This window comes from Ceratotherium simum, chromosome X (genome assembly GCF_057802395.1).
Source record: "Ceratotherium simum simum isolate JZ-2026a chromosome X, ASM5780239v1, whole genome shotgun sequence".
NCBI classification, from domain to species: domain Eukaryota; kingdom Metazoa; phylum Chordata; class Mammalia; order Perissodactyla; family Rhinocerotidae; genus Ceratotherium; species Ceratotherium simum.
In genome coordinates, this window is record NC_141940.1 from 113,162,828 (window position 1) to 113,189,035 (window position 26,208).

Sequence of the window (26,208 nt, forward strand, 5' to 3'; positions counted from 1 at the left end):
AAAAAAAAAAAAAAGTGAAGACTAAATAATATATATTCCTCCTTGAAATAAAAGTACCATTTAATCAAAACTAGTTAATTTTTGATAGGCGCAGGACCAGATGGAGTTGAAGAAATTAAAAGACATTCATTTTTCTCAACAATAGACTGGAATGTAAGTATAGAATGAAAACTTGCTTGAAATATTTTTTATAATTAACATGTGTCTGAGTCTCTCTTTTTTTCCTCTAGAAACTGTACAGAAGAGAAATTCATCCACCTTTTAAACCTGCAACTGGCAGGCCTGAAGATACATTCTATTTTGATCCTGAGTTTACTGCAAAAACTCCCAAAGGTAAGGATAAAATGTGGAAACCCAAATATAAGATAATATATATTGTTTCTCTTGTTCGATCAGAAAATCTTTTCCGGTATAACTCTTTATGCTATCCTCATATCTCCCCTTCATACCATATCCCTACCACAATAACTAGATAATTAGTAAATCCTTCACAGCGTTTTATAGCAGTTAAGATCCTTGTTACATCTTTTAGCAAATTATGCTGTGCCTTAAACTTGGATACTACTTTATGTGGAAAAATTATTTGGTTGTGCATTTATTTACCGGTAACTACTTTTACGTCAAATATTCTTCAGTATAAATACTACTGTTTAAAACTCTAGTATTAGGTAGTATTCTGGACATACTTGTAAAGTTCAAGTCCCAAACATAATTTGAGCTTTATATGAGGTGTGATAACTTCAAAATGATTCATATCCTGTATCTTGCTTTATTCTAAAATTGTATAAACAGTGACAATTATAGAGAAGTAATCTTTGAAATGGTAACCTGTATTTTATGAATTAGTGTATGTATATACATAATGGTGTGTTTTGCTCTCTAATACCGTCTCATTTAGGTGTACCAGGCCCCAGGTTTATCAGTTTATCATTGACAAGCAAGTAAATAGAAAGTGTACTTGCATATATTTTCCATAGAGTACATCATTCAAAGTCCTCACAATCTGTATTAAGCATTGATGGGTGTTTATCATTTTTATAAGACAACCTTAGAAATTTGGATTAATACATGGACAAAATCTTATCAAATATCTGGACAGTAATATGCATAGAATTGATGATATATGATAATGTTTTATTTTCCTTTCTCAATACAATTTGTCCTGATAGAGGAAAAATCTCAGAATAGAGCAGTTCTATGTTGCATTCTGCCCAGATAGGTTCTCTTAGCAGAAATCTTCAGTATAATACTGTCACATTGATTTAAAATTCACTAAACATTATACATTGTTGAGAATATAAAGCTGATGTTTAAAAAGAACTTTATGCAGAGTTGATGTTCAAGTAGGTTTGCCTATTTGTTTTATACTTACCCTTAGCCTTTATAGTATGTTTATAAATATTAGCGTGTCTAATTGTGTTCATATTTATGAATAACACATTTATTATACTTTCATTGTTTATTTTTATAGTAAACATTAACTATATTGTAAAAATATTTTTCTATTTTTGTTAATACCAACAGATTCCACTTAAGTAATTTGAATAACAATACATGTCATGTCATAAAATATATTTTAAGGATGACATACCATTGTCCTAGAAATTACTTTTGATCCTTAAATATACACATAAATATAATAATTTTTAACATGTAGTTTAGGTTTCCGGATTCTGACATGTATTGGAACCACTGGACTAAATTCCTTTCTCCTAAATTATCTGTAGATCAACCTTGTATCTCCCCTTAACCAGGAGCCAAAGCATTGTTAGGTTATCATTTAGGGTTGCACTGTCAAATATGGTAGTCAGTAGCAACATGTGGCTATTTAAATTAATTAAAATTAAAAATTTTGTTTCTTGGTCACACTAAGCACATTTCAAATGCTCAGTAGCTGCATGTGGCTAGTGGCTACCATATTGGACAGCACAGATAAAGAAAATTTCCATCACTATAGGAAATTCTATGGGACAGTGCTAATTTAGAATAGCATTAATTCAGTAATTCATTGATTTATTATATTTTTCAATGAATTAGCTATTTTCTGGGCTCTGAGGGACTAGGATGTTAGAGTTGTGATGACAATAAGGCATCAAGACAGATCTGTTACAGTGCCTCATTGAGTTATCCTGGAAGCACTGGGTGCCTGAAAAGTAGAATTCCAGAATAAGTGAGAAAGATCATAATGTCAACAATTCTTCCCTTAATTACCTTTCAAAGTAATTACTTCTTAGTAATTCATTATTCTTTTCAGATTCACCTGGCATTCCACCTAGTGCTAATGCACATCAGCTTTTTCGAGGGTTTAGTTTTGTTGCTATTACCTCAGATGATGAAAGCCAAGCCATGCAGACAGTTGGTGTGCATTCAATTGTTCAGGTGAGTGAAAGTCTAAGTAATTTTAAATTTGAAATGTTGTTAAGATATAGTTCATTGTGTGAATAATTAAATTAGATTTGATCTGCTGACTTTAAGTAAGCAGCTTAAAATACATTTTATATCATTAACATCACTCTTAGAAATTTTTTCATATGCCTTTGAAAAGGTTGCACACACCAGAATCCTGGATACCTATCTAACTTGAAAGTGGAATTCTAAGGGAGTTGAGATAAATATCAGCATCTTGTCTCTCCCCGCTCCTGTGCCTCAAAATGTTTGTTAGGCCTAGTTTATTTCATCCTCTGCCTCTGTCAGGTCAGCTATGATCAGCTGAGGTCTCTTGGTTCCTTAGTGCCTTAGAACAGGTGTCGGGGGCCAGCCTGGTGGTGTAGTGGTTAAGTTTGCACACTCCACTCCGGCAGCTTGGGGTTCACGGGTTCGAATCCCAGGCGTGGACCTACACACGGCTCATCAAGCCATGATGTGGCGGCATCCCACAAAATAGAGGAAGATTGGCACAGATGTTAGCTCAGGGACAATCTTCCTCAGGCAAAAAGAGGAACATTGGTAACAGATGTTAGCTCAGGGACACTCTTCCTCCTCAAAAAAAAAAAGAAAGAACAGAGGTCAGGAGACTTTTTCTGTAAAGGGCCAGATAATAAATAATTGAGGCTTTGTAGGCTATATGACGTCTGTTGCAACTACTCAACTCTGCCACTGTAGCACAAAAGCAGCCATAGACAATACATAAATGAATGAGCATGACTGTGTGCCAATAAAACTTTATTTAGAAAAACTGGTGGTGAATCAGATTTGGCCCATAGGCCATATTGTTTGCCAACCTCTGCCATAGAAACATATAAGAAATAAAAATGAACTTAAATCTCAGGTTTTCCAAGTTTTGTGTCCTTGTTCTTTTGGAGCCCCCATTGTTGCCAGGAAGACATGGTTGTGGGTACTTCCTTAGGGTGCCCTCGACCTCATTATACTATCTGTTTATCAGAGTTGGAGAAAAAGGAGGTAAAAGCTGCAGAAGCATGTTTCTAGGTGTGTGTGTGTGTTTGTAACAGGAGACTGGACTAGTAAATTAAATGTTATTAGAGGAACACAAGTAGTACAAACCATTAGATTTATTTCTTCCCATCCTAGTATCATGGAAAGATTAATTTATCTTCCTAGTCATAGAGGGAACTAGATATATCTTTTGAAGCATTGAATTGTTTTTAGGGTATAATTAGTGCTTGGATTTGCTTGATGATTAAGTTGCTTTTGCTCTAAAGTTTTTTTCACGTTAGTCATCTTGCTTTCCACTTTCTAGAAAACCAATTTAAACAATGGTTTTTGAACAAAGTTCATGTTAAAATAGTCTGTACCTTTTACTATGACAAACGTGTGATGTATGGCAAGTTTTTAAGTTATAACTTCTGTACCTAACATAGAAATCGCAAACATAGTCTACAGAATTCAAGTTTTAATCTATAGAAGCTCGTAGGCGTGGGAGGGGTCTCCTATCAGTATAGCCAAGGGCAACACGACTTCCCTCAGCCTGTTTATGGAACCAGTAATTTGTTGTTCATCATCCTACCATATGTTATTAGTCCTTAATTAATGGCTTCTCTAGCAGAAGTTGTATTGAAGCTATGACTTGAGGGTAGAGAAAGGAGGGCGTGGCTACTGATAGTCCAAAATGACAACAATAGGTATCACCTTCAAATGTTATTTATTTATTTTTTAATTTTTTGTTTATTGCAGTAACATTGGTTTATAACATTGTATAAATTTCAGGTGTACATCATTTATACTTCTATTTCTGCATAGATTACATCATGTTCACCACCAAAATACTAATTACAACCCATCACCACACACCTGTGCTGAATTATCCCTTTCGCCCTCCTCCCTCCCCCCTTCCCCTCTGGTAACCACCAATCCAATCTCTGTCTCTATGTGTTTGTTTATTGTTGTTGTTATCTACTACTTAATAAGGGAAATCATACGGTATTTGACCTTCTCCCTCTGACCTATTTCACGCCGCATAACACCCTCAATGTCCATCCATGTTGTCACAAATGGCTGGATTTCATCGTTTCTTATGGCTGAGTAGTATTCCATTGTGTATATATACCACATCTTCTTTTTAATCCTCATCGTTACCCTCTGAGAAAACACAGGTTCAAGGTTACACGGCCTACAAGTGGTACGTCTGAGACAAGAATCCAGATGTTCTTTTTTTTTTTTTTTTTAAAGATTTTATTTATTCAGTTTTTTCCCCCCAAAGCCCCAGTAGACAGTTGTATGTCATAGGTTTACATCCTTCTAGTTGCTGTACGTGGGACCCGGCCTCGCGTTGGGCGGAGAAGTGGTGCCTCGGGGCGCTCCCGGGATCCGAACCCGGGCCGCCAGCATCAGAGCGCGCGCACTTAACCGCTAAGCCACGGAGCCGGCCCCAGATGTTCTAATTCTGAATCCTCCTAGATCTTTAGATCTTTTCTTCTATACCGGAAGTTTCAAACTTCTCCCCATTTGCAAAGGTACTTCAAAGACCTATAGCCGGTTGGGGAGTGGAGTGGGGCTCACTCCCAGGCAAGGCTGTCGGCCCCTTATCAAGGAGCTCTGTGTTTTCTGTTGTACATATTCAATTTTTTCTTTTTAACATAAGGTTTTTTTAAAAGCATATTTCTTGCTGTACATTTTATTTTAGACACTTCTAAAATATGCAGTTGTAGAAGAATAAATGCTGTAAAGATTCATTTTTTTACTGATATTCATTTATATTTATAATTAACATCAACAATGCATGCTTGGGCCGGCCCCGTTGCTTAGTGGTTAAGTGCGCGAGCTCCACTACTGGCCACCTGGGTTCAGATTCCGAGCGCGCACCGACGCACCGCTTCTCTGGCCATGCTGAGGCCGCGTCCCACATACAGCAACTAGAAGGATGTACAACTATGACGTATAACTATCTACTGGGGCTTTGGGGGAAAAAAATTAAAAAAAAAAAACAATGCATGTTAAGTAACATATTACCCTGTTATGAAATGTACCAAAGTCATTACGGAACTTTTCGTCCATTTATAATTGTGTTTGTAGCAGTTACACAGGAACAGTATTCAGTTTACTGATGGATATGAAGTAAAAGAAGATATTGGAGTTGGCTCCTACTCCGTTTGCAAGAGATGTATACATAAAGCCACAAACATGGAGTTTGCAGTGAAGGTAAATGTTTTTAGATTTAAAATGCAACTCTAACAGTTCTTATTCATGCGTGTCAGTACCAGTTAAAAATTACACTCTTCTTTGCTAAATGTGCCTTTCATTATAAAAAGATAAGGTAGGGCCGGCCCTGTGGCTTAACGGTTGAGTGCATGCGCTCTGATGCTGGCGGCCGGGGTTTGGATCCCAGGCACGCACCGACATACTGCTTCTTCCGCCATGCTGACGCCGCGTCCCACATACAGCAGCTAGAAGGATGTGCAGCTATGACATACAACTATCTACTGGGGCTTTGGGGGGAAAATAAATAAATAAATAAAATCTTTAAAAAAAAAAGATGAGGTAAATTTAAATATCTGGCTAGTGATCTTCAGGGATTTTAGTCTGGAACCTTGGATTCCCCTGTGAGCTACAGGTAAGGTAGCGTACATCAGTTTTCTAGGGCAGTACCAGTTTACACCTGACCTGATTTTTAGTAGCACCCCTTTTACTCTCAAAAGTCTCCCATTTTATGGTCAAGGTGTCAGGGAATTCCTCGAAATTGTATGCCAAATTTTTTATGTTTACATTTTTCTGGCAAAAATGTTGATGCTGTCCTTCACATTTAAAAGGATCTGTGTGGGCCGGCCCCGTGGCTTAGCGGTTAAGGGCGCGCGCTCTGCTGCTGGTGGCCCGGGTTGGGATCCTGGGCGCACACTGACACACCGCTTCTCTGGCCATGCTGAGGCCGCGTCCCACATACAGCAACTAGAGGGATGTGCAGCTATGACATACAACTATCTACTGGGGCTTTGGGGGGAAAAATAAATAAATAATAAAATTATAAAAAAAAAATAAAAGGATCTGTGAACCTATAAAAGAATAGGAACCACTGTGGTGAAATTTATTATCATTAGCTGTTTTAATTTCATCAGGTATCCTAAGAAAATAAGAATTTTCCAAGCCAAAAACCAAGGCTAATGGCTCTATGATAAAGTGTGAGTTGCAAACCTTTAGTTATAAGTGAACAAATACTATACTCAAGTCTCTGCATTTTCACTTCTTGGGATGGTAGCCTCTGCTCTCCCATTGCAAGCAATTCAAGTAATGTCTAAAGCTTTCAACTTACCTTGAAACTTAGAACTAGTCTATAAGTATGGGTAGTTCATGTCTAGTTAGTGGGAAAGTGGCATTAATTGTTATTATTTCCATCCCTCTATCTTTCTAGATCTAGTATGATTTCACTATGTAAAAACAAAAATGAATGTGTTTTATATATGCATAACAAATATCTGGGAAGACACACACACACAAAAATTATTACTATTTTAAACTTGGATGTAATTGCATTAAAAAGTCATCAGTGTCCATAAGGCTTTCTGTCAGATGTAAGGATGAACCATAGAAATACATTTTAATTTGCTCTTCTACTCATTGCTCATAGTGAAATCTGGGGTACATAGACATTTTCAGATTGCTTACATGAAAGGAGAGAAGATGAATAATGTACTTGGTAGGCAGTTTAAGGATGTATCTTGCCTCCATAAACACATCAGAAAAAAAGCAGAAATGTCTTGAGGCCCTCTTTGAATTACAGAAACCAGGAGCAGTATACCAAAACCTTGAGAATTTCTTCAAGCTATTTATGGATTCTTGTGACTTAAATTAGATTAATAAAAGCAATCCCAGCACAACTTGATTCTACTGAAATTACTACAAATCTAAGATCCACAAGCACAAGTGTGGATATAATGTAAGCTGGGCTCAGATTAGCAGATCAGAGAGAATATTGCCAAAAATAACACCTCCCAGTGTGTTCTGGTTTTCAAAAGACTAGCCCCAGATCATCTCCCTTGAATTAGCATGTCTATTTCATATACCTTTCCTCTTAACCATCCATTTGCCTAATTCCACACTATCATTTGCAGTTGATTACAGTGGACCACCTATATGTTTGTCTTCCCTGTTCTTCAAATACAGAACAGTGTTACAACTAAATCCATTTCAGATAGCAGATTTGGCTCATATGGAGAGTTGCAAGCTCTTTCATAGGTTGCTGGAGCATTTGGGTATTTATTGCGTATATTAATTACTAAGCTGTTTTAAAATTGAAGATATGAAGGTCACAAAATTCGTTTCAGACTACCCTTTGGATGAAATGGAAGCAAAACGTTTTGTCTTTTTTTAAATATAATATTACTTAAACAGATTAAAATATTAAGGAACTATTTTTAAGAAGCAGCTGTCATAAAAGAGTTGGAAAGCTACATTAGTATTTTAAAGGGCTTTATTATAATAATTAAACTTAATTCTAGCCAAGTAAAATTCTAAGTGTGGTTTTCTGCTTAGCTTTCTGCCTACCTTCAAAAATAAGCTTGTTCTACTTAACTTGTTAATTAATTTTTTATAAGTAGCTTACAACTAATGGGATATTCCATTGAAGCATTTTATTAAAGGAAGTAAAAATAAAGTTAATTCAATAAACAGATGCTATGGTGGTATTATAGATACATCTTGCTCATAATTATGTGTATTGATAGGGGTTAGAAATTGACTGAGTTCCTAAAGGTTTAAGACATTCAAGGATGGAAGAAAGATATGTTAACTGTGTTCTTGGTACCTTTTGTTCAGGTTTTTGAGTTTTTAGTAAGTCTTAAACTTACTACAAACTTAAACTGGAGAGACCTGGTGGGAATGTGACTCATGGCATAGAATTTACTTTACAACCTCTCTGTCTATATCAAGACTGGCTCTTGAATTTTGATTAGACAGTCTGGCCAGGTACTTGAATAAAATTGGTTGATAAATGGCTTATATCTACAGTGTTTACATAAGATAATACCTAAAGTCTGTAGCTGTAAATACTTAAGTTTTATGACTGTATGGTTCATGAGGTTTTGTGATAAATATTTGCCTTTTAGATTATCGATAAAAGCAAGCGAGACCCAACAGAAGAAATTGAAATTCTTCTTCGTTATGGGCAGCATCCAAACATTATTACTCTAAAGGATGTAAGTAGATTCTTTAACATAGATCATTTGAGTCAGTTGTCTAACTCACATTTGGAATGTTTTCAAATATCATGTGGTAAACAAAGAACTCAATATAGTAAGTAAAAAAAATAGATTAGAAGACAATATATATAGCATAATTCCAGTTATAAAGAAAAATATGTTTGTATAGTTAATTTTTCTACTTTTGCTTTAAGAAAAGAAGTATTGCTGACATTGTTGCTTTTAATATCTATGTTTACTGGAACATGGGTATTAATTAATATTCAGGATTGACTAGTCTCACGCTCCATGGACTTCCCAAACTATCTTCCACAGTACTGCCAGAGAGAGCTAACGCTCATATCTAACCATGTTACTTCTCTGCCTATAGTTCATACCCCCCATCACCTCCAGTTCCCACTTTCCTCCATCCATAGTAGTTTTCACACTTCCTAGCACACGCTATGCTCCAGCCGTGCTCCAGTGTGTACAAATTTTTGAACATGCCTCATTTTCTCATGCTGCCCTGTCTTGAATTTATGGTTCCCTCAAGTTGAGAACACAGTTGCCCTTCTTTGCCTTGCTAACTACCTCACATCTAAGACTTTGCTAAGGCATCGCTTCCTCCAGGAAGCTTGCCCTGCCCATCACTGCCCTTCCCCTAGAGAAGTGAGGTATCCTTTCCCTGCTACCTATGGCTTTTATCATAACAGAGCTGTTGACAGAGGGTGTGAACTCCCCAGGCAGCGTTAACTCCTCTCTGGGTGATGGTGCTCACATAGGCTCAAAGGCCATATCTGGGTGTTGTAGACCAGATATGTCACATAGCCAGTTAAGCCAGAGGACTTCTAAGGTACCTTTCACCTCTGAGATTTTGTGAATTCCAAAGTTTACCCTCCCTTCTTCCTAACCAAAACTCCAATGTCCTCAGATTAATTTATCATTGCTCATTGTTAGAAGGAGAATGTTATAACTTAGTGCCATTAAAATGAGAAGCTATTTAAGTGACTCTAATTAATATAACCTCCAAGAATCCAACCAAGTAAGTTACAAAGGAAGTGTAGAAAATACTTCTCTCAGCCTGGCCTTGGAAACTCCCGAAGCTGTCACTATTTTTTACGTCTTTACTCCTTCCTTCATTTCAAATTCCAAAGTCTCCAAAATTTTCCCCACTTTTATTACAGCATCTCCCACATTTTTTTAACTCTTATTTCTATGTCTGTCTGTCCCTACCAGAATAAAAACTTTGAAGGCAGGTACCTTATTTTCTCCATATTTGGGGTCCCAGCACGTGGTACCTCTTATGCAGCTAAATAAAGGTATGCAGTAACTCCATGATGAGGGGGAATGAAAGGGACTGAAGTTTAATAAAGGGGTTATTTCAGTTCAAGATTGCCTGGAGTAAAAATCAAAAATTACAGTAAGCTTTCTATTTCTACATTAGGAGTAAACTGGTATGCTTCTATGGGACTGGATGGAATTTCTCATTGCTACTTAATCTTCCTTCTTAATTCTTGCCACAACTTGTCTTTCAGTTTAATCAAAACCAGAATAATTCATTGTACTGTGTATATAAATAAATATACTAGAACTTCTATAAATATAGATGTTCTGCAATTGCAGAAGTTCCACAAAAATCACAGGAGTGTGTTTTTGTACCATCCGTGCCATCGTAGGTAGATAGAAAGATCAAGAGGAATGAACTCTAAGAGCAAAAGTTCAGTGCCCCTTCCTAATACGATGCCCATAGTTACTTTGATTGCCATCAATGAAGTTTCACAGGAGGAAATTGCAGGTTATTTTTCTGACATTCAGTCTCATCAATTCCTATTTTAATATTATGTGTATAAAGTTGTTTACAAATTTTATATCCTCCATTGGTTGTGATAAGTAAAATTTTCCTTGAATATAAAATGAGTTTTAATTTCTCTTTTAATATATAAACTTTGTTCTGAGCACATGTAAAGCTTTAAATAATTTTTTACATTTTGGTGTTGAATTTTATAGGTATATGATGATGGAAAATATGTGTATGTAGTGACAGAACTTATGAAAGGGGGTGAATTGCTGGATAAAATTCTTAGACAGAAATTTTTCTCTGAACGAGAGGCCAGTGCTGTCCTGTTTACTATAACCAAAACTGTTGAATATCTTCATGCACAAGGGGTAAGTCTTTTTAACATTTATAATATATATATGTGCATATATATACACACACATACATAAACGTAGATACCATTTTTCTTTTCTTAACGTTTGAGCTAAAATTACAAAGGTATAAGTTACTTTATGCATGTAATGGAAAATAACTGCTATTAGCTTAATTATCATACTGTTCTTCCTCTACCTAAACTTCTCCATTGAGCTTGAAGTGCTACTTTGAAATCTTAGCTTGTTTATGTTAAATTCTTATGCTTCCCAAGAAAAAGTGAGATTTTTCTGACCTGGAAGACATAGCGCCATTTTTGCTAGGCCACTCTGTATACTTGAGAACTGGGCCCATTTTAAGTTTAGAAGCAGAACCAGAGAATCATAGATTGTAGTCACTTACAAAAGGAAATCTTTCAAACGGATGAGGCCAAGTTATCACCTGGCTTCTGGCTGGTGGATGCTCTCATTTCTTCCTGCATACAGATTTCTAGTAAATGGCAAAAAATCATATTTTTAAAAGAAGAGAAATCTGAGAGGGAAAGGGAACAAAGGAGAAAATGAGGGGAGGGAGGGAGGAAAGAAGAACAGCAGAAGAGTGAAGATGAATGGAAAGCAAGAAAAAAAAATGAGATTACTTCCTAAGGAGTTTATTTTCAATACATTATTCTCGTTTTGTTTGTCTTTGCCCCTAGAAGCTAACAAGTGGAATGTGTTAATTTAATTCTAGAGCTTCTTGACCTCTAGCTGGTCAAGATTCGCCTAGTAATGTAGCTATAAACTAGGAGAACTCACTATTCACCAAAGAATTTATGACTTTGCAATCATCTAAGTCTTCTATGTTCTTTTCCCGATGCCTCAGCAGTAATTAGTTATCAAAACGGTCTGGAGAAGTAACGTTCTGGATGTTAGGAACTAAAACTGAGGTGATTGATTAGAATATAGACTCAGAATTTGGGGATGGAAGAAACCCTTAAGTCTAATAAAGTATCAGAGAGGCTTATGATAAAAGAAGTATTCAAGTAAGTGATTAAAGGAGGAAAATAATACAAAACTAAAGGAATAATATCTTTTTGTGTGTGTCTCATTGTCACTTGGATATCAAATAGGCAATACTTAAAGCCTGTTTTTTTTTTTTTTTTTTTCCTTTTTACTGCTAAGCCCCATTCCTGTTCAATTGAGCCTGTCAGCACATGTTTGTTGTATACATCCATTGTACATGCCATTCCCTCTACTTAGAATGACCGTTCCCTGCTGTTCTGGCTTGTTCATTCTGTTCTTCAAGTCTTAGATCAGATGTTACTTCCTCTAGAGACCCTCCCTGACCTCCCTAGGTATGCCCCATCTCTCACCTGTTTATTCTCTGCCTCCCCTACTACTGTAAGCTCCTAGCATGTAAAGGCAAAGCTCTTGTGGGTCTTGTTCACCATAGTATCTGCAGCTTCTTATATAACACCCTGGCACATGGTAAGCGGTCAATAAATGTTTGTTGAATGAAGGAATAACCTGGAGACAGATATTATTGGTATTTGCTTTTCTCCTTAACCCACTTACTTAATTTGACAAAGAGGGGGAAGGTAAATACTATTCTTTCTTCCTCCTCGCCCCAGTTTTGTGTTAGAGAGTTATACTTACATTATCAGCATTTTATAATGTTGGAATAATTTAAAGATCAGCACTCATCATCTTGTTAAGTGCATTGCTTGACAGTTTTTAAATAAAAATTTTCTATAATGGAAATGTATTGTTAATGTACCTCTTTAATTTGTATTTCAATTAGGTGGTTCACAGAGACTTGAAACCTAGCAACATTCTTTATGTGGATGAATCTGGCAATCCAGAATCTATTCGAATTTGTGATTTTGGCTTTGCCAAACAGCTAAGGGCAGAAAATGGTCTTCTCATGACTCCTTGTTATACTGCAAATTTTGTTGCACCAGAGGTAATGGTGAAAGCATTTGCTTGCAGTGTTTCATTATATTTAAAAACTCATTTGCTGTGTTTAATATAGTATAGTTGTTTAATTGAAGACTTACTGAACAAATAATTAGAATAAAATGTCAGCCCTTTCTCTTCTGTTGGTACTTCATCTTGTCATTAGCCCACTACTACCTATAATCCTTTTCCCTCCCTGACTTCTGTTTTTCTTCATAATCACACATCTGTAGTTTCTCCTATCATTAACACTTTTGTGCTTGTCAGTGCATGAAATTAAATGGAAACTAGCTTATTCTCCTGCTTTTCTAATACCCTTCTAATTTCCTGGTTTGTCACCATTTTTCCTGTATTTCCAAGACTAAAACGTCATCGTCTCTTCTTGCCTTTAGCAAAAAGGTGGTAGCGTAACTAGTTACCATCTGTTATCCCCTAAAACCAGTTTGGGGTTTTTCTATTCACAGAACTGCTATCCCAGCCCCTGCTTCCCTCACTACCCCAGGTGTCTGCCACAGCCTAGGTGCACATTGCACCCTCTTGTCATTCTGTGATCATTCCACAAAAGAGCCACAAAGCTACTGAAGTCTTCTTTACACACTCCTTTGATCAAGTTGCTGCTTTTCCTAAGAAATTGCTCTTCTCCACTGCTTTGCCTCCAAGATTTCTTGCCTTTCTATTATCACTATGTAAAAAAATGTAACTATGAACAAGATAAAAAATAATAGTTAACCCTAATATAGGGCTTATATGCCAGGCACATATATTAACTGATTTCATCCTCACAACATATAGTTTACATATAATGATTCATTCTCGTTATAACTATGTGAGGTGAGTACTTTTATTTGCATTTTACAGGAAACCAGGTACAATGAGAGGTTATGTCATTTTCCTGTGGTCAGATCTATATTTGAGGCCAGGCACTCTGGCTGCAAAGCCTGTGCCTTTACCGTGTGTAGATATTTCACAAAAATGGTAATAGTTGGTAATGTTGGGATAGTTGGATTATAGAGTTGGATTTCCCTCCTCTATTTTCCAAACTTTTTGTGATTTTGTTACTTTTTAGATATAAGATAATATTTTTTAAAAGACTTCTTGGATCTGCTCTCCCAGTGGTACTAGAACTGATAAGGGACAGATTGTTTGCTTGTTTGTCCACGTATCCACAGCCTCTGACACATCTTGGTCTCCAAGCATGGTCACTTAATCTAGCCATCTCACTTTTCCTCATGAGTGTTTCCTGCGTCGTACAAGCAATCTGAAATCACCATGTAGCTGTTATGCCTTGGCACGTTGGAATATTTTTGCTTCCAAACCTACCTCTAAATTCATCTTCTTTCAGAAATATTCCACAATTAAACTCTCCTTAAACTTGACCTTTTAACTCTATGTCTCCAATGCTCCATTTAGTTGTCCAAGTTAAAACTTAGAAGTCCTTCTGAAATCCTCCTTCTCTATCATTTCTCCATATCCAGTCTGTCGCCAAATCATTTCCATTCTGATTCCTAAATATTTTAGACCCCTTCTTCCCTTACCATATATGGCTAGTCTCTACTAAGTCCTTCCTGTTTTATCTCTGTCTTTTCCTCTTCATGTCCTGCCCTAGTGCAGATCCTCACAGCCTTTCACTTAGTTTGCTACAAACTGCCTCCTATCAGATGGCCTTGTCTCCAGTCTCTCTTCTTGCCGGCATTTCCTCTATACCTTCAGTTATCTTTCTGGTATACACATCTACTTACTTTATTTCCCTGTTTAATGATTTAATGATATCTGATTGCCTACAGGAAAAAAAACTAAATTCCTTCACAACATATTTATAAAAGCCCTTCAGTCTCTGTAGTATCCCCTACCTGGAGATCTGGCCACACTGAACTCCTTGCCTGTCGCTAAGCATGCTCTGCTCTCTTGCCTCTGCCCTTTGAGTGTCCTCTGCCCTCCCCCACATCCTCCCTTTGCCTCCTGAATTCTTACTTATAGGCCCAATACAAGCAGGCTGCTCCCTAGTCTTCTCTCCCCATATCAAGAATGAATTGCTTCCTCATCTTTGTACCCATAGCACTTTAGACATAATTTTGTTGTCATACTTATCATGTTTAATTGTTAACTATGTATATGTTTATTTCCCCTGCCAGATTCTGATTTTCTTAAGGAAACCAGAGTTGTTTTGTATTTGTCACAGTTCATGCCTGATAATAGTTGATGATTATTAAATGCTTGAGTGAATCAAATTATATATGTATATAAAAGTACGGTTTTACACTATATCATTTGTACTAAGTTATATGGGTTCTTAAAAGTCTTGTTTTATGTAACCATCTCTGCAGCCCCATGCAAAATATAAATATTTTTAAAATAAGAAACTTACCTTCAATTTATTTTATAGTCCTTTGTGTGCCACAGCAGCATTCAATAAATGTTAATTCAAATACCAAAATTTAATTTTATATACATGGATTATTAGTAGTATAAAGTTCTAGAATAGGATTAATATATTGCCTTGTTTGTTAATCATATTCTGTTGAGGTTTTCCTTATGCATTGATTTAGGAGATATAATTCAGTTCACAGCCTATCGAAATCTGTATAATGAAAAGTGGTGTGTTAATACTAATTTTTAATTTTCCTAGGTTTTAAAACGACAAGGCTATGATGCTGCTTGTGATATATGGAGTCTTGGTGTCCTCCTCTATACAATGCTTACTGGGTGAGTGTGTACCATATGTTGTAAACATTTATTCATCAATATTTTGCTTAAAATATCTAGGTTTATTTTTTTAATCTTTATGTGGTAATATCTTTCTTCCCATGTTTTCTCATGTTATTTAATAATAAAATCCTGTATATGTATCACATTTATAGCTGTATCATTACTGATTTTCTATAATGTACTATTTATTAATGCCTTGAGGTCTTAAATTGATTTTTTCCATATCTTTTTTTTACTCTTTTTATATCATAAACATACGTTTTAAATATTTTATTCTATAATTTATAGTATCTTAAAAATATTTACACTATTGTATATTAAGTCTAATTAATATTTTATAACTTATACCTTGACTTGGTGCTTTATGGAGCTTCGTGTTATTGATATTCTTCACTTTAGTAGATTTCAATAAAGTATTACATTAATTGAATTACTCAAGAGTACTTTTGGACACTGCAAATAAGTATAGATTACCAACCAAAAAGAAATTTTATTCATTAACATTTTAATTTTATTATAAATTAGTTACACTCCATTTGCAAATGGCCCTGATGATACACCAGAGGAAATATTGGCACGGATAGGCAGCGGAAAATTCTCACTCAGTGGTGGTTACTGGAATTCTGTTTCAGACACAGCAAAGGTAAGTATGGCTTCCTATTATAAGCTTTTGAGGAAATAATTTTTCATAATCCCTGGTAAGAAGAAATAATGTCAGTTAGAAACTTTTGTTTATAAAGTATTATTTTAAAGTGATGTTACCAAATAACTTGAACTCAAAAAGGGACCAATTATTCTGCTTCTTTCCCAGAAGGCATTGGTTTGGCTTTATTATCTATACATCTAAAGCTACTTCTTACTGACAAACGTGATGAATAATAATGGTGGCAGTCTTCATGATTTGTATCTACTCTGTGCCTCACACTGCATTTTACCTAAATTATCTCATTTAATCCTCTTAACAATCCTGGAAAGTAGGTGGTAGTATCCACATTTCACAGAAGGAAACCAAGGCCCAGAATTTTAGTGTGAACTTTGTGGCACACCAGGGGCGCTTCAAACTAAACAGCTGATTCCAAAGCCCTTGTTCCCTAGAATAACTATACCACGTTCTATTTTTGGTCCATATTATGAAGAAAGGGGTCTCATCTCTTTCACAATAAACAGTAGCATAGTTTTGTAATGTCTGCTTGAAATCCATTTGAGAAGCCTTTCTCACTGGAAAATCTGCCATCCCCTGACTAGCACTGACTTGCTTTCCAACTCTGCTCTAGTTTCACTTTATTCATAGAAAATTCTCTTTTAAAAAGAAGAGCAAAGTTTTCTACTTCAAAATAAGAAAAACATAGAGGAGATGAAGAAGGTACATACTGGTAAAAGTGCTTGCTGATTTTTCTGAGAGGTCGAAGCTTGAGTTAAGGTGATTGCTTAAGTAAATCTGGGCATGTCAAAAATATATATAGATACTTTTGGCATAGAGATGAAGCCTCAGTTAACCAGTTTAATGTCTGTGTAGATAATACTTGGTTTTATAACTGCATTTAAAATGAAATGTTAGGAGGCTGCCCCATGGCCTGATGGTTAAGTTCGGTGCACTCCACTTTGGCAGCCTGGGTTAATGGGTTCAGATCGTGGGCACGGACCTACACCACTTGTCAGCCATGCTGTGGTGGCAACCCACATAGAAAATAGAGGAAGATTGGCACAGATGTTAGCTCAGAGTGAATCTTCCTCAGCAAAAAAAAAAGAAATGTTAGGGCTGGCCCCATGGCTTAGCGGTTAAGTGCGCGTGCTCCTCTACTGGCGGCCCGGGTTTGGATCCTGGGCGCGCACCGACGCACCGCTTCTCCGGCCATGCTGAGGCCGCGTCCCACATACAGCAACTAGCAGGATGTGCAGCTATGACATACAACTATCTACTGGGGCTTTGGGGGAAAAATAAATAAATAAATAAATAAATAAATAAATAAGAAATATTAGCCTTTCTCTTTTTTTTAACAATAAAATTTCTTAAACCAGATAATTCATTTTTCTGAGCACTTGTTTCCTTTTTAATTCATGTGTTAAGCACCTACAATGTGCTTAATAAGTGAAGCCTCCAGGGATAAAAGATGTGATTTATATAGTATTCTTGATCTCAGGGAGCTCACAGTCTAGTTGAGAGATGGCCAAAAATATACAGTACAGTGTCACGTGTGCTGTTACAGTGGTTTGTTTTCTGTGCTAAAGAAGTTCACAGATGATGCTCAGTCAAAAAGATTTCAGGAAAGGCTTTCCAGAAGCATCAAAGGGATTTGTCAGGCAGCTTTGGGGAGTAGAAGGATATAGCCCATCCCAGGCTGAGGGGACGGCACATGCTATTTGTGGTCATGACGGCATGGGAATGGCAGAATGCCTCCAGGGAGCTGCAAGGAGTTTGATATATATGACTAGTACAGGGTACATGTGAGAGGGTAGCCAATGAACCCAGATTATGAAAGGCTTTATAGATCATGCTCAGGATTTGGGGTTTACACTAGATGTTGAGAACTGTTGAAAAATATTAAGCATTGTAACGATCAGATTTTCCTTCTTCAAGTTCACTCTGTGGAGCAGTAACTCTTATCCATGGAGTCTGTCACAAACTTGGTCATGATCAGTTGGGAGGTATATCAAGTAATGTTACCATATAAAGTATCAGAGCCTACACACTGCCTGCTTTTTTAATAAGTTAAAGCAAGTCAAGGTTATCTCTATAATTTCTATAATTTGGTTCTCATTCACTTTCATTCTAGTATGCTTTTTTGAGTGAAAGAGAAAGACAGGTGAGGACAAATAGAGCACAAAAAATTGCATCCAATTCACAGCCTATCTTATAAATGCCACATTATTACTAATAACTTTTACTAATTTGTCCAGGTAAGACTCATGATTACAAGCATGATGTAATATAGTAAATACCCACAAAATGGGGAGGGAGGGCTCTATCAATCTGGTGTGTCCCCTCGAGAGCAAGTTGTACATGTGAGTGTCATCAGTCTTAGGGGCCATATGTGGCTTTGAGAAGAACATTTACTGAGGACTTACGTGCCAAGGACTGTGCTAACACTTTTACCTATATTATTTCATTCAGTTCTCACTGACTTAATATTAGGGGCATTACTTGTAAGGTTTTGCAATATTTCAGGTCATGAATGATGAAGACTTAAACTAGAGCAGTTATAGTGGGATTTGAGCCAAATGGAAGAAAAATTTAGGAGGCAGAATAGACTCAGTGGTTTATTGGACATAAAAAGCAAGAGAGAAGCAGATATAAAGCATGCAGTCCACATTTCCACCTTGGGCAAATGAGTGGGTAATGGTGTCCTTCACCAAGATGTAGAATACAAAAGAAGTAGTTTTGAGAGGAGTGATGATTGCAAATTTGGACATTATGAATTTGAAGTGCTTCTTTGATATTTAGTTAAGAGATATATGTCCATTAGGCAGCTGGCTATATGAATGTAGATCTTAGGAGAGAAGTCTGGAGTGGACATTGAAGGAGTTATCATCCATAGTAGCTAAAGCCAGGAGCATGAATGAGTTTATCTAAGCAGAGTGATAAGAGAGCTATGGAAGGAATTCAGGGAAGCACCACCATTTAAAGAGAAAGCTTAGGAGGAGTAGCCATTGAAGGGTAGCAGTAGGAGAAGTGGTTCTAAGTGACTTGGCCAAAAGTGCACTGGTTAACACACAGATGTGATTAAAATTATAATAGAGTTTTATCGTGCCCCTGGGCAGTTTTGCAACCTTTTATGCATTTGAAGCAGTTTACCCACTTTCAGAATTTGGAAGGGGAGGTCCCTAATTGTTTCTCTTTTTATTTCTAATTCTGTTAGAGTAGCTTACTCTTGTTCTTAGCTGTTAATAACTAAAAGTAAGCAACAGTAAATATCTAGTAGCAGAGGAGTACTTGGAATAACATCTCCCCAATTCCCATTCTCTAGTCAACCACCAGGTTCTGTCGGTTCTTTCTCCTTTTTTTTTTTTTTTTGTGAGGACGATCAGCCCTGAGCTAACATCCATGCCAATCCTCCTCTTTTTGCTGAGGAAGACTGGCCCTGAGCTAACATCTATTGCCAATCCTCCTCCTTTTTTTTTTTCCCTTTTTCTCCCCAAAGCCCCAGTAGATAGTTGTATGTCATAGTTGCACATCCTTCTAGTTGCTGTATGTGGGACACCGCCTCAGCATGGCCAGACAAGCGGTGCGTCGGTGTGCGCCCGGGATGTGAACCCGGGCCGCCAGTAGCGAAGCGCGGGCACTTAACCCCTAAGCCATGGGGCCGGCCCCCGGTTCTTTCTCTTAAGTACCTCAATTCCATCCATATATCTCCATCTCTTCCACCACCACCCCCCACCCCACCCCACCCCCGCTCAAGCTATCATCTCTCGCCAGTCTCTAATTGGAGTCTCCAGGCTTGCTCCCTCCAATCCATTTTCCTCTACACTTAGTGAGTGTAATCTCTCTAAAGTGCAAATCTGACCCCATCACTCCTTTGCTTTAAATGATTTATCACCTCTAGAAAAAGCCCAAATTTGCTAATATGGCTTACAAGGGCTTTCATGGTCGGGTGCCTTCTCACTTCCCCCACTTTATCTGCTGCCACGTTCTCCTTTACAATTTATGCTACAGCCACATTGCACTCTTTTCAGTTCCTTAATTGTGGCATGTTCTCTCGCCCCTGAGGGCTTTCCTCCGAACACACTCCATTCTATCTCCCTGAAATGTTCTGTTTCCCCCTTCCCTAATCCAGTTCCTGGTTATCCTTCAGGTCTTACATTCCTCTAAAGAAGTCACTTCTTTTCTTTTTTTTTTTTTTTTTTGTGAAAGGATCAGCACTGAGCTAACATCTGCCAATCCTCCTCCTCTTTTTGCTGAGGAAGACTGGCCCTGGGCTAACATCCGTGCCCATCTTCCTCCACTTTATGTGGGATGCCGCCACAGCATGGCTTGACAAGCGGTGCATCGGTGCACACCCGGGATCCGAACCGGCGAAGCCCGGGCCGCCATAGCGGAGCGCGCGCACTTAACCGCTTGCGCCACTGGACCGGCCCCTAAAGAAGTCACTTCTAAGCCACCCCACGCTGTTCAGTTCAGGTGTCTCTTTGTGTTCTTCTAGCTGCACCTCGTATTTATTCGTCCCATCAAAGAACTTACTATTTGCTTTGTAATTGATTCTTTGTCTCTCCCTCACTAGGCTGAAAACTTCGTGAGGTCAGAGTTCATTTCTGTCTTATTCACTGCTAAATACCCAATGCCTAGCAGAGTGCCTGGCCTTTAATGGATACTCAATAGATATATTTTGAATGAAAAATTAAACAAGTGGTAGATAGCTTTTATAAATCACAATTGTTTTATTTTGAAGAGTATAAAACTATATAGCAGTTATATGGATCTATAGTCCATGCATAGGAAAGCATTTGGATACATAGGAAGCATTTGTCTCTGGGGAAGAGTGGGTTTCTGGGTGTTCTTCATGTTCTTTTGCTTCTCTGTGTTTCTGATTTTTCTATAATGCCCATGAGTTGTTTTTGAAGTAGAAAAAAATAAAAAGAACTCTATAATCTTTTGGGGGGGTATTTAGGGCCCTCCAATTAAATTCCTATTATTGGACAGTTACGTTCTGCTTTTTCAGTATTACCAGCAGTACAAAAAAGTCTTAAGTAGCTGAAAATTACTTAGAAATAAACCTAAAAAAAATGCAGAAAACTCAGAATATCTGAGGGAAAAAAAGAGCCAAAGTACTTAAAGATACATAAAATGTGGTAAATTTACCCTTTGTAATGCACCCAAATTACCGTTACTCAGGGAGGAGAAAACACTTAGGTTTTTGCCTTTCTTTTTTTTTTTTTAAACAAATTGTCATGTTGACCAAATTGCTTTGAGCCCAGAGGTCTGCTACTGGGAAAAAAATAGTGTCTTATAAACTAAGTAAGAATGTGCAGCAGTATTGAGTGCTATAGAAAACAAACAAAAAGGTTTAAGCTTGTTTTATTATTATTCTTCCCATTACAGGACCTGGTGTCAAAGATGCTTCATGTGGACCCTCATCAGAGACTGACTGCTGCCCTTGTGCTCAGACACCCTTGGATCGTCCACTGGGACCAGCTGCCGCAATACCAACTGAACAGACAGGACGCGCCGCATCTAGTCAAGGTGAGCAGTCCCATCCAGGCACTGTCTTCCACATGTCCTCCAGGAGAGACTAGGAGACAACTTGTCCGTGCCCAGCACCTTTCCCTTTCACTTCCCCTCTCAGTCTGCATCCAATTCTTGTGTGGGATTCTTATACAGTGGGTGATTTAGAAAAGAAAAATCAAGGCATGCGAGAATATCATAATAAAACTAGTTTAAGAATGACTTCTGAATTTCTGAATTTATCAGTCAGATAAGCTTATGGATTTCCTAGCTTTTCTTTATGCTTGTCTTTCTTATGCACAACCCAAAGCAGACTCTTTGAGGTTGTCAGCAGTGGCAAAACACCGTGGCAAAGAGCATGCCTTGCTGCCTCTCATATGCAAGGATTGCAAAGAAAAAAAAGAGTTGAGTAGTCCTAAGAAAAGTGAGGACTGCTCGTTTTGAGCCCATCCCTGTCCTCTCTCATTCATAATTTCAACTTCCCACACTGGCCTCTTGAATTTTAGTTAAATCAGAAGATTTGACCAGTGTGGTTATTTTCACTATGAGTCTAATAAAATCTATATAAATTTGCATATGAAGAAATTAGCTGGTGAAAAAAAACCTTCATTTCGTATTCTTTTATTTTTATTATTTTTTTGTGTGTGTGAGGAAGATCAGCCCTGAGCTAACATCCGTGCTAATCCTCCTCTTTTTGCTGAGGAAGACTGGCTCTGAGCTAACATCTATTGCCAATCCTTCTCCTTTCCCCCCCCGCCCCCAAGCCCCAGTAGATAGTTGTATGTCATAGTTGCACATCCTTCTAGTTGCTGTATGTGGGACACGGCCTCAGCATGGCCGGAGAAGTGGTGCGTCAGTGCGCACCCGGGATCTGAACCCGGGCCGCCAGTAGCAGAGCACGCGCACTTAACCGCTAAGCCACGGGCCCGGCCCATTCATTTCGTATTCTGTGTACATGTGATTACTCATTGTCATTTTTGTTGTGACCTTTCTTTCCTGTTTTCAGGGTGCCATGGCAGCTACGTATTCTGCTTTAAACCGTAATCAGTCACCAGTTTTGGAACCAGTAGGCCGCTCTACTCTTGCTCAGCGGAGAGGTATTAAAAAAATCACCTCCACAGCCCTGTGAAGTGACCTCAGTGAGATATTTGGTACCATGGTGTAAGCTGATAGCACAAGTTCTGGCGACAGGGAGCACATATCTGAGAGACACCTGCAAGCACACACTGTCCCAGCTGGTACCCATAATGCTGCTGCTCCTGCTGCTGCTCCTGCTTTCGTCTCTTCTCGCTTTAAATGATTGTTAGCAAGTTAGATTTTCCTGGAGCTTCGGATGAAATGAAAATGGAAACATGACGAAGATATATTCACTGAATCAACAAGAAGAATAATGAACATATGAATACCACCTAAAAATACACTGAATAAAGTACTCTACACCATATAGCATTATTTTTATAGGAAATATTTCATGTCCCTTAAATATTCTTTGTTAGTTATAGGGATGGACAGTTTATGTTAAGCACTTAGCTTAAACAATCCGTTTATATTAGCACTGTATCCCTTGTGCCATCCAACATTTTGTATGTTTTTGTAAACAGTTCATATACAGTACATTTCTGTACTGCTTTCTTTAATGTATACATGCCTTGTTTAACTTGGAATCTATTATTATTAATCAATTGACTATTAAATCTGGTTAAATAGTTCACCTGGATTAACGGTATTGTTGGACAGCCCTAAAAATGGCCAGATTTTGGAACAGCTGTTGAATGTAATACTTCCAAAATGTACATATCTTTCCCCATGTCTGTTTCACTGGTTCGTTCGTTTGTTTGTTTCTTAAAGTCAGGTGCTCTGTCAGACTAACCTAGAGAGCTGTTATGGTAGAGAAAGTTATATGTGTGTGGCGTGACATCAAGAGTACACCTATGAAGTTAGTCCATATACTTTGCAACTCCTTAGGGTTCTTTTTTCCTTAATAAAGGAAGTAGTCCTTGCACTTTTAATCTTAAATAGTATCCCTACTTAGTATTTGGCATATAATTTGGTATTTTGCCAACAAACATCAAAGGCCTTTGAGAGTCATGGTGAAGAGATTGGCGAAGGAAAATTTAGCAACAGATCATTCAAGTCCCCCTGGATACTTCATGTTTAAATAGATCAAATTGCAGAATTTAGCATATGAATAACAGGATACCTGTTCTTGTATACCTGCAAGAAAAGTATGCTTTTTTGCAAAAAAGGTAAATCATAATGAGTTCTATCCCATTACGATGCTCTATATTAAACACTAATTTGAATATAATAAAGGCCACGGGCCTCTATATAGAATTGGATTTAAACTTTCTTATTCTAGGGAATAAAACATTCTTGATCAAACAATATCTGTTCTAACCTGAAATCCTAGCCAAGGTAGGCTAAGAGAATGTTCAGCATTAAGTGTTTTCTGAATTCCTCCTGATGATTTATAGCCATATAATGCTTCCTTTAACTTCAGAAATGATCAGTTAATGGTCACTGGATCTGCTTAGATTACAATATTCGTTATCTACATCTAATTTGGTAGTTTGCACAATTTTATTCAATTAACAAAACTTCTGTATCCATTATACCTGTATCTTTGCCAAGCTCCCTAGCATACATCAATAGGTAATATGAAAAAAATATGAGCAAGGAAAAAGTGATTTAACTTACCTCATTAAGAACATGCCCAGGGGCCAGTCCCGTGGCGTAGGGGTTAAGTGCGTGCGCTCCGCTGCTGGCGGCCCGGGTTCCGATCCCAGGCGCGCAGTGACGCACCACTTGTCAGGCCATGCTGTGGCAGCATCCCACATAAAGTGGAGGAAGATGGGCACAGATGTTAGCCCAGGGCCAGTCTTCCTCAGCAAAAGGAGGAGGATTGGCATGGATGTTAGCTCAGGGCTGATCTTCCTCACACACACACAAAAACGAGAACATGCCCAAACATCTTTCTTAGTCATGTACTAAGCCATTTACATCAGAAATCTTTTTTTCCTGCCAGAAGCTTTAAATCTTCCCCTGAAAGTACAAAGCCAAGAAAGCATGGTCTATCTAAATGTCTTGGAAACCACTTGTTATTGCTTAATTTCTCCTCTATGCAATTAAAGAGAAAGGGAAAATCTATGGCATTCCTTTTGCCCAAGTGACACAAAATAATTATTCCATAAAAATCAAATGTAAGTTTATCCTCTAAATAAAAAAATGTATAGGAGAAGGGATTTCAGAAGATCTAGATAGGGAAAGTTTTTTAAAATTCTTGACTATATAGATGCTAACTATTAAAAGCTGCTTTCCATCGGCTGGAAAGAAAGCTTTTTTTTTCCTTTCTCTCTGCTCTATTCAGTGTTTCAAACCATGGTCATCCCAAATTCTTGTCACTTTTAAAATGTAAATGTAACTGGGCATAAAAAAGATATATTTTCAGATTTTGACACTGATGCTATTCCATAATTGCTTAGGTGTATTGTCTATCAGTCTTTTAGAACCAGAAGTAAATGTGTAAATCCTTATAAATTTTCCAGTCCACCTTTCTCATATTGCATGTAATGAACCTGAGACTCAAAGCAAAGACTAGAATCCTTAACGTCCCAATCATTTTTTTTCCCTCATAACACCCTGCTGCCTTCCCTTAATATTATCACCTGACCAGGAGCTGAGTTGTTCAAAAAGTACATGTTTCTCGGGGCAGTCCTCTACTGGTCTATGAATGCCAAGTTTATTGCTTTCAAAAATACTGCCTTCTTTGCCTAGTTCACCTGCCAGTTTTATTGGAGAAAAGCAAGTTATATGTTCACAAAACTGAAGGCTTTCTGCCTAAAAAGCAGTTCATAAGCATAATTTATTTCATCTGTGGCTCTGGTGTTCCTATTGCCTTTGACTTAGAGCAGACAAACTTGGCCAACAGTGTGCTCAGAATGTAGTACTTGTGCTGGGTTAACCTTTCCATGAATTTCTCCAAGACCAATTCCTCCAGGCCCCGATAGTTGTGGTAGTGAGGTCCTTCACCAGTTAGTGCTGCTGGTTACCAGGGCTTCTCCCAGGAGGTTTTAGTTCAGTCTTAAAGATAGTTCAACGTGAAAAAGGAGCTAAACTATCAGGTCACTTTTACAAACTTCCTCTTAGCTTATAATCCAAAATAATATCCAGAATGGTAGATTGCATTTAACATTGCCAAGCACATACTGGAAAATACGGATTACACGACCATGTGTCTTACATCTTCCCTTTCAAGTGATGGTGTTAAGGTAAGTTTTTTGTCCTATTAATTTTTTATATAAATCATTTCAGCTTCTAATTTATAGAGATGTCTTTTTTTCTAAGTACAACAGACCCTTGACTTTCGCAGATCTGATATGGATTCATTTATTCACAAGCAACCCCCAAAGTCCAAAAATGCAATAATTTTGACAAGGCACAGAGTTGAGATGCTGTGAGGTTAACGTGTGGGAAAAGTCACCTAGCGAGTGTCTGGAGAGGGTGTAATGTGTATGTGGTAGAGATTCCACATTTCACATGCGGTGGTCTGCAAAGAGCAGGTTTGGGACAACCACTTCCCGTCTATTTTTAAGAAGTGGTTGCTGTTGGGGCCAGAGGACATCATGGGGGGTGGAGTTGGCCTGTTAGCTGTGCCCTGCACCCTTAGCCCGGGAAAGACTTGAAGGGGGAGAGGGGTGC

The 26,208-nt window shown here is 37.7% G+C and overlaps 1 protein-coding gene across 6 annotated transcripts in view; it reads left to right on the forward strand.

The window, feature by feature from the left end:
* Window positions 1–23,512, forward strand: part of RPS6KA3 (ribosomal protein S6 kinase A3) — a 118,147-nt gene extending 94,635 nt beyond the window's left edge. For 4 of the 6 annotated variants that reach the window (XM_087427544.1, XM_004435187.3, XM_014791154.2 and 1 more), the window contains 11 exons: window positions 89–153; window positions 231–333; window positions 2,255–2,379; window positions 5,470–5,595; window positions 8,493–8,582; window positions 10,572–10,730; window positions 12,493–12,654; window positions 15,274–15,350; window positions 15,879–15,996; window positions 21,388–21,528; window positions 22,517–23,512. In XM_087427544.1, the coding sequence (XP_087283670.1) occupies window positions 89–153; window positions 231–333; window positions 2,255–2,379; window positions 5,470–5,595; window positions 8,493–8,582; window positions 10,572–10,730; window positions 12,493–12,654; window positions 15,274–15,350; window positions 15,879–15,996; window positions 21,388–21,528; window positions 22,517–22,639 (1,289 nt within the window). In that variant the 3' untranslated portion in view covers window positions 22,640–23,512. The remainder of the gene's footprint in view (window positions 1–88; window positions 154–230; window positions 334–2,254; window positions 2,380–5,469; window positions 5,596–8,492; window positions 8,583–10,571; window positions 10,731–12,492; window positions 12,655–15,273; window positions 15,351–15,878; window positions 15,997–21,387; window positions 21,529–22,516) is intronic. The other 2 variants (XM_087427543.1, XM_087427542.1) reach the window with 2 other exon arrangements.
* Window positions 23,513–26,208: the final 2,696 nt, after the last annotated feature.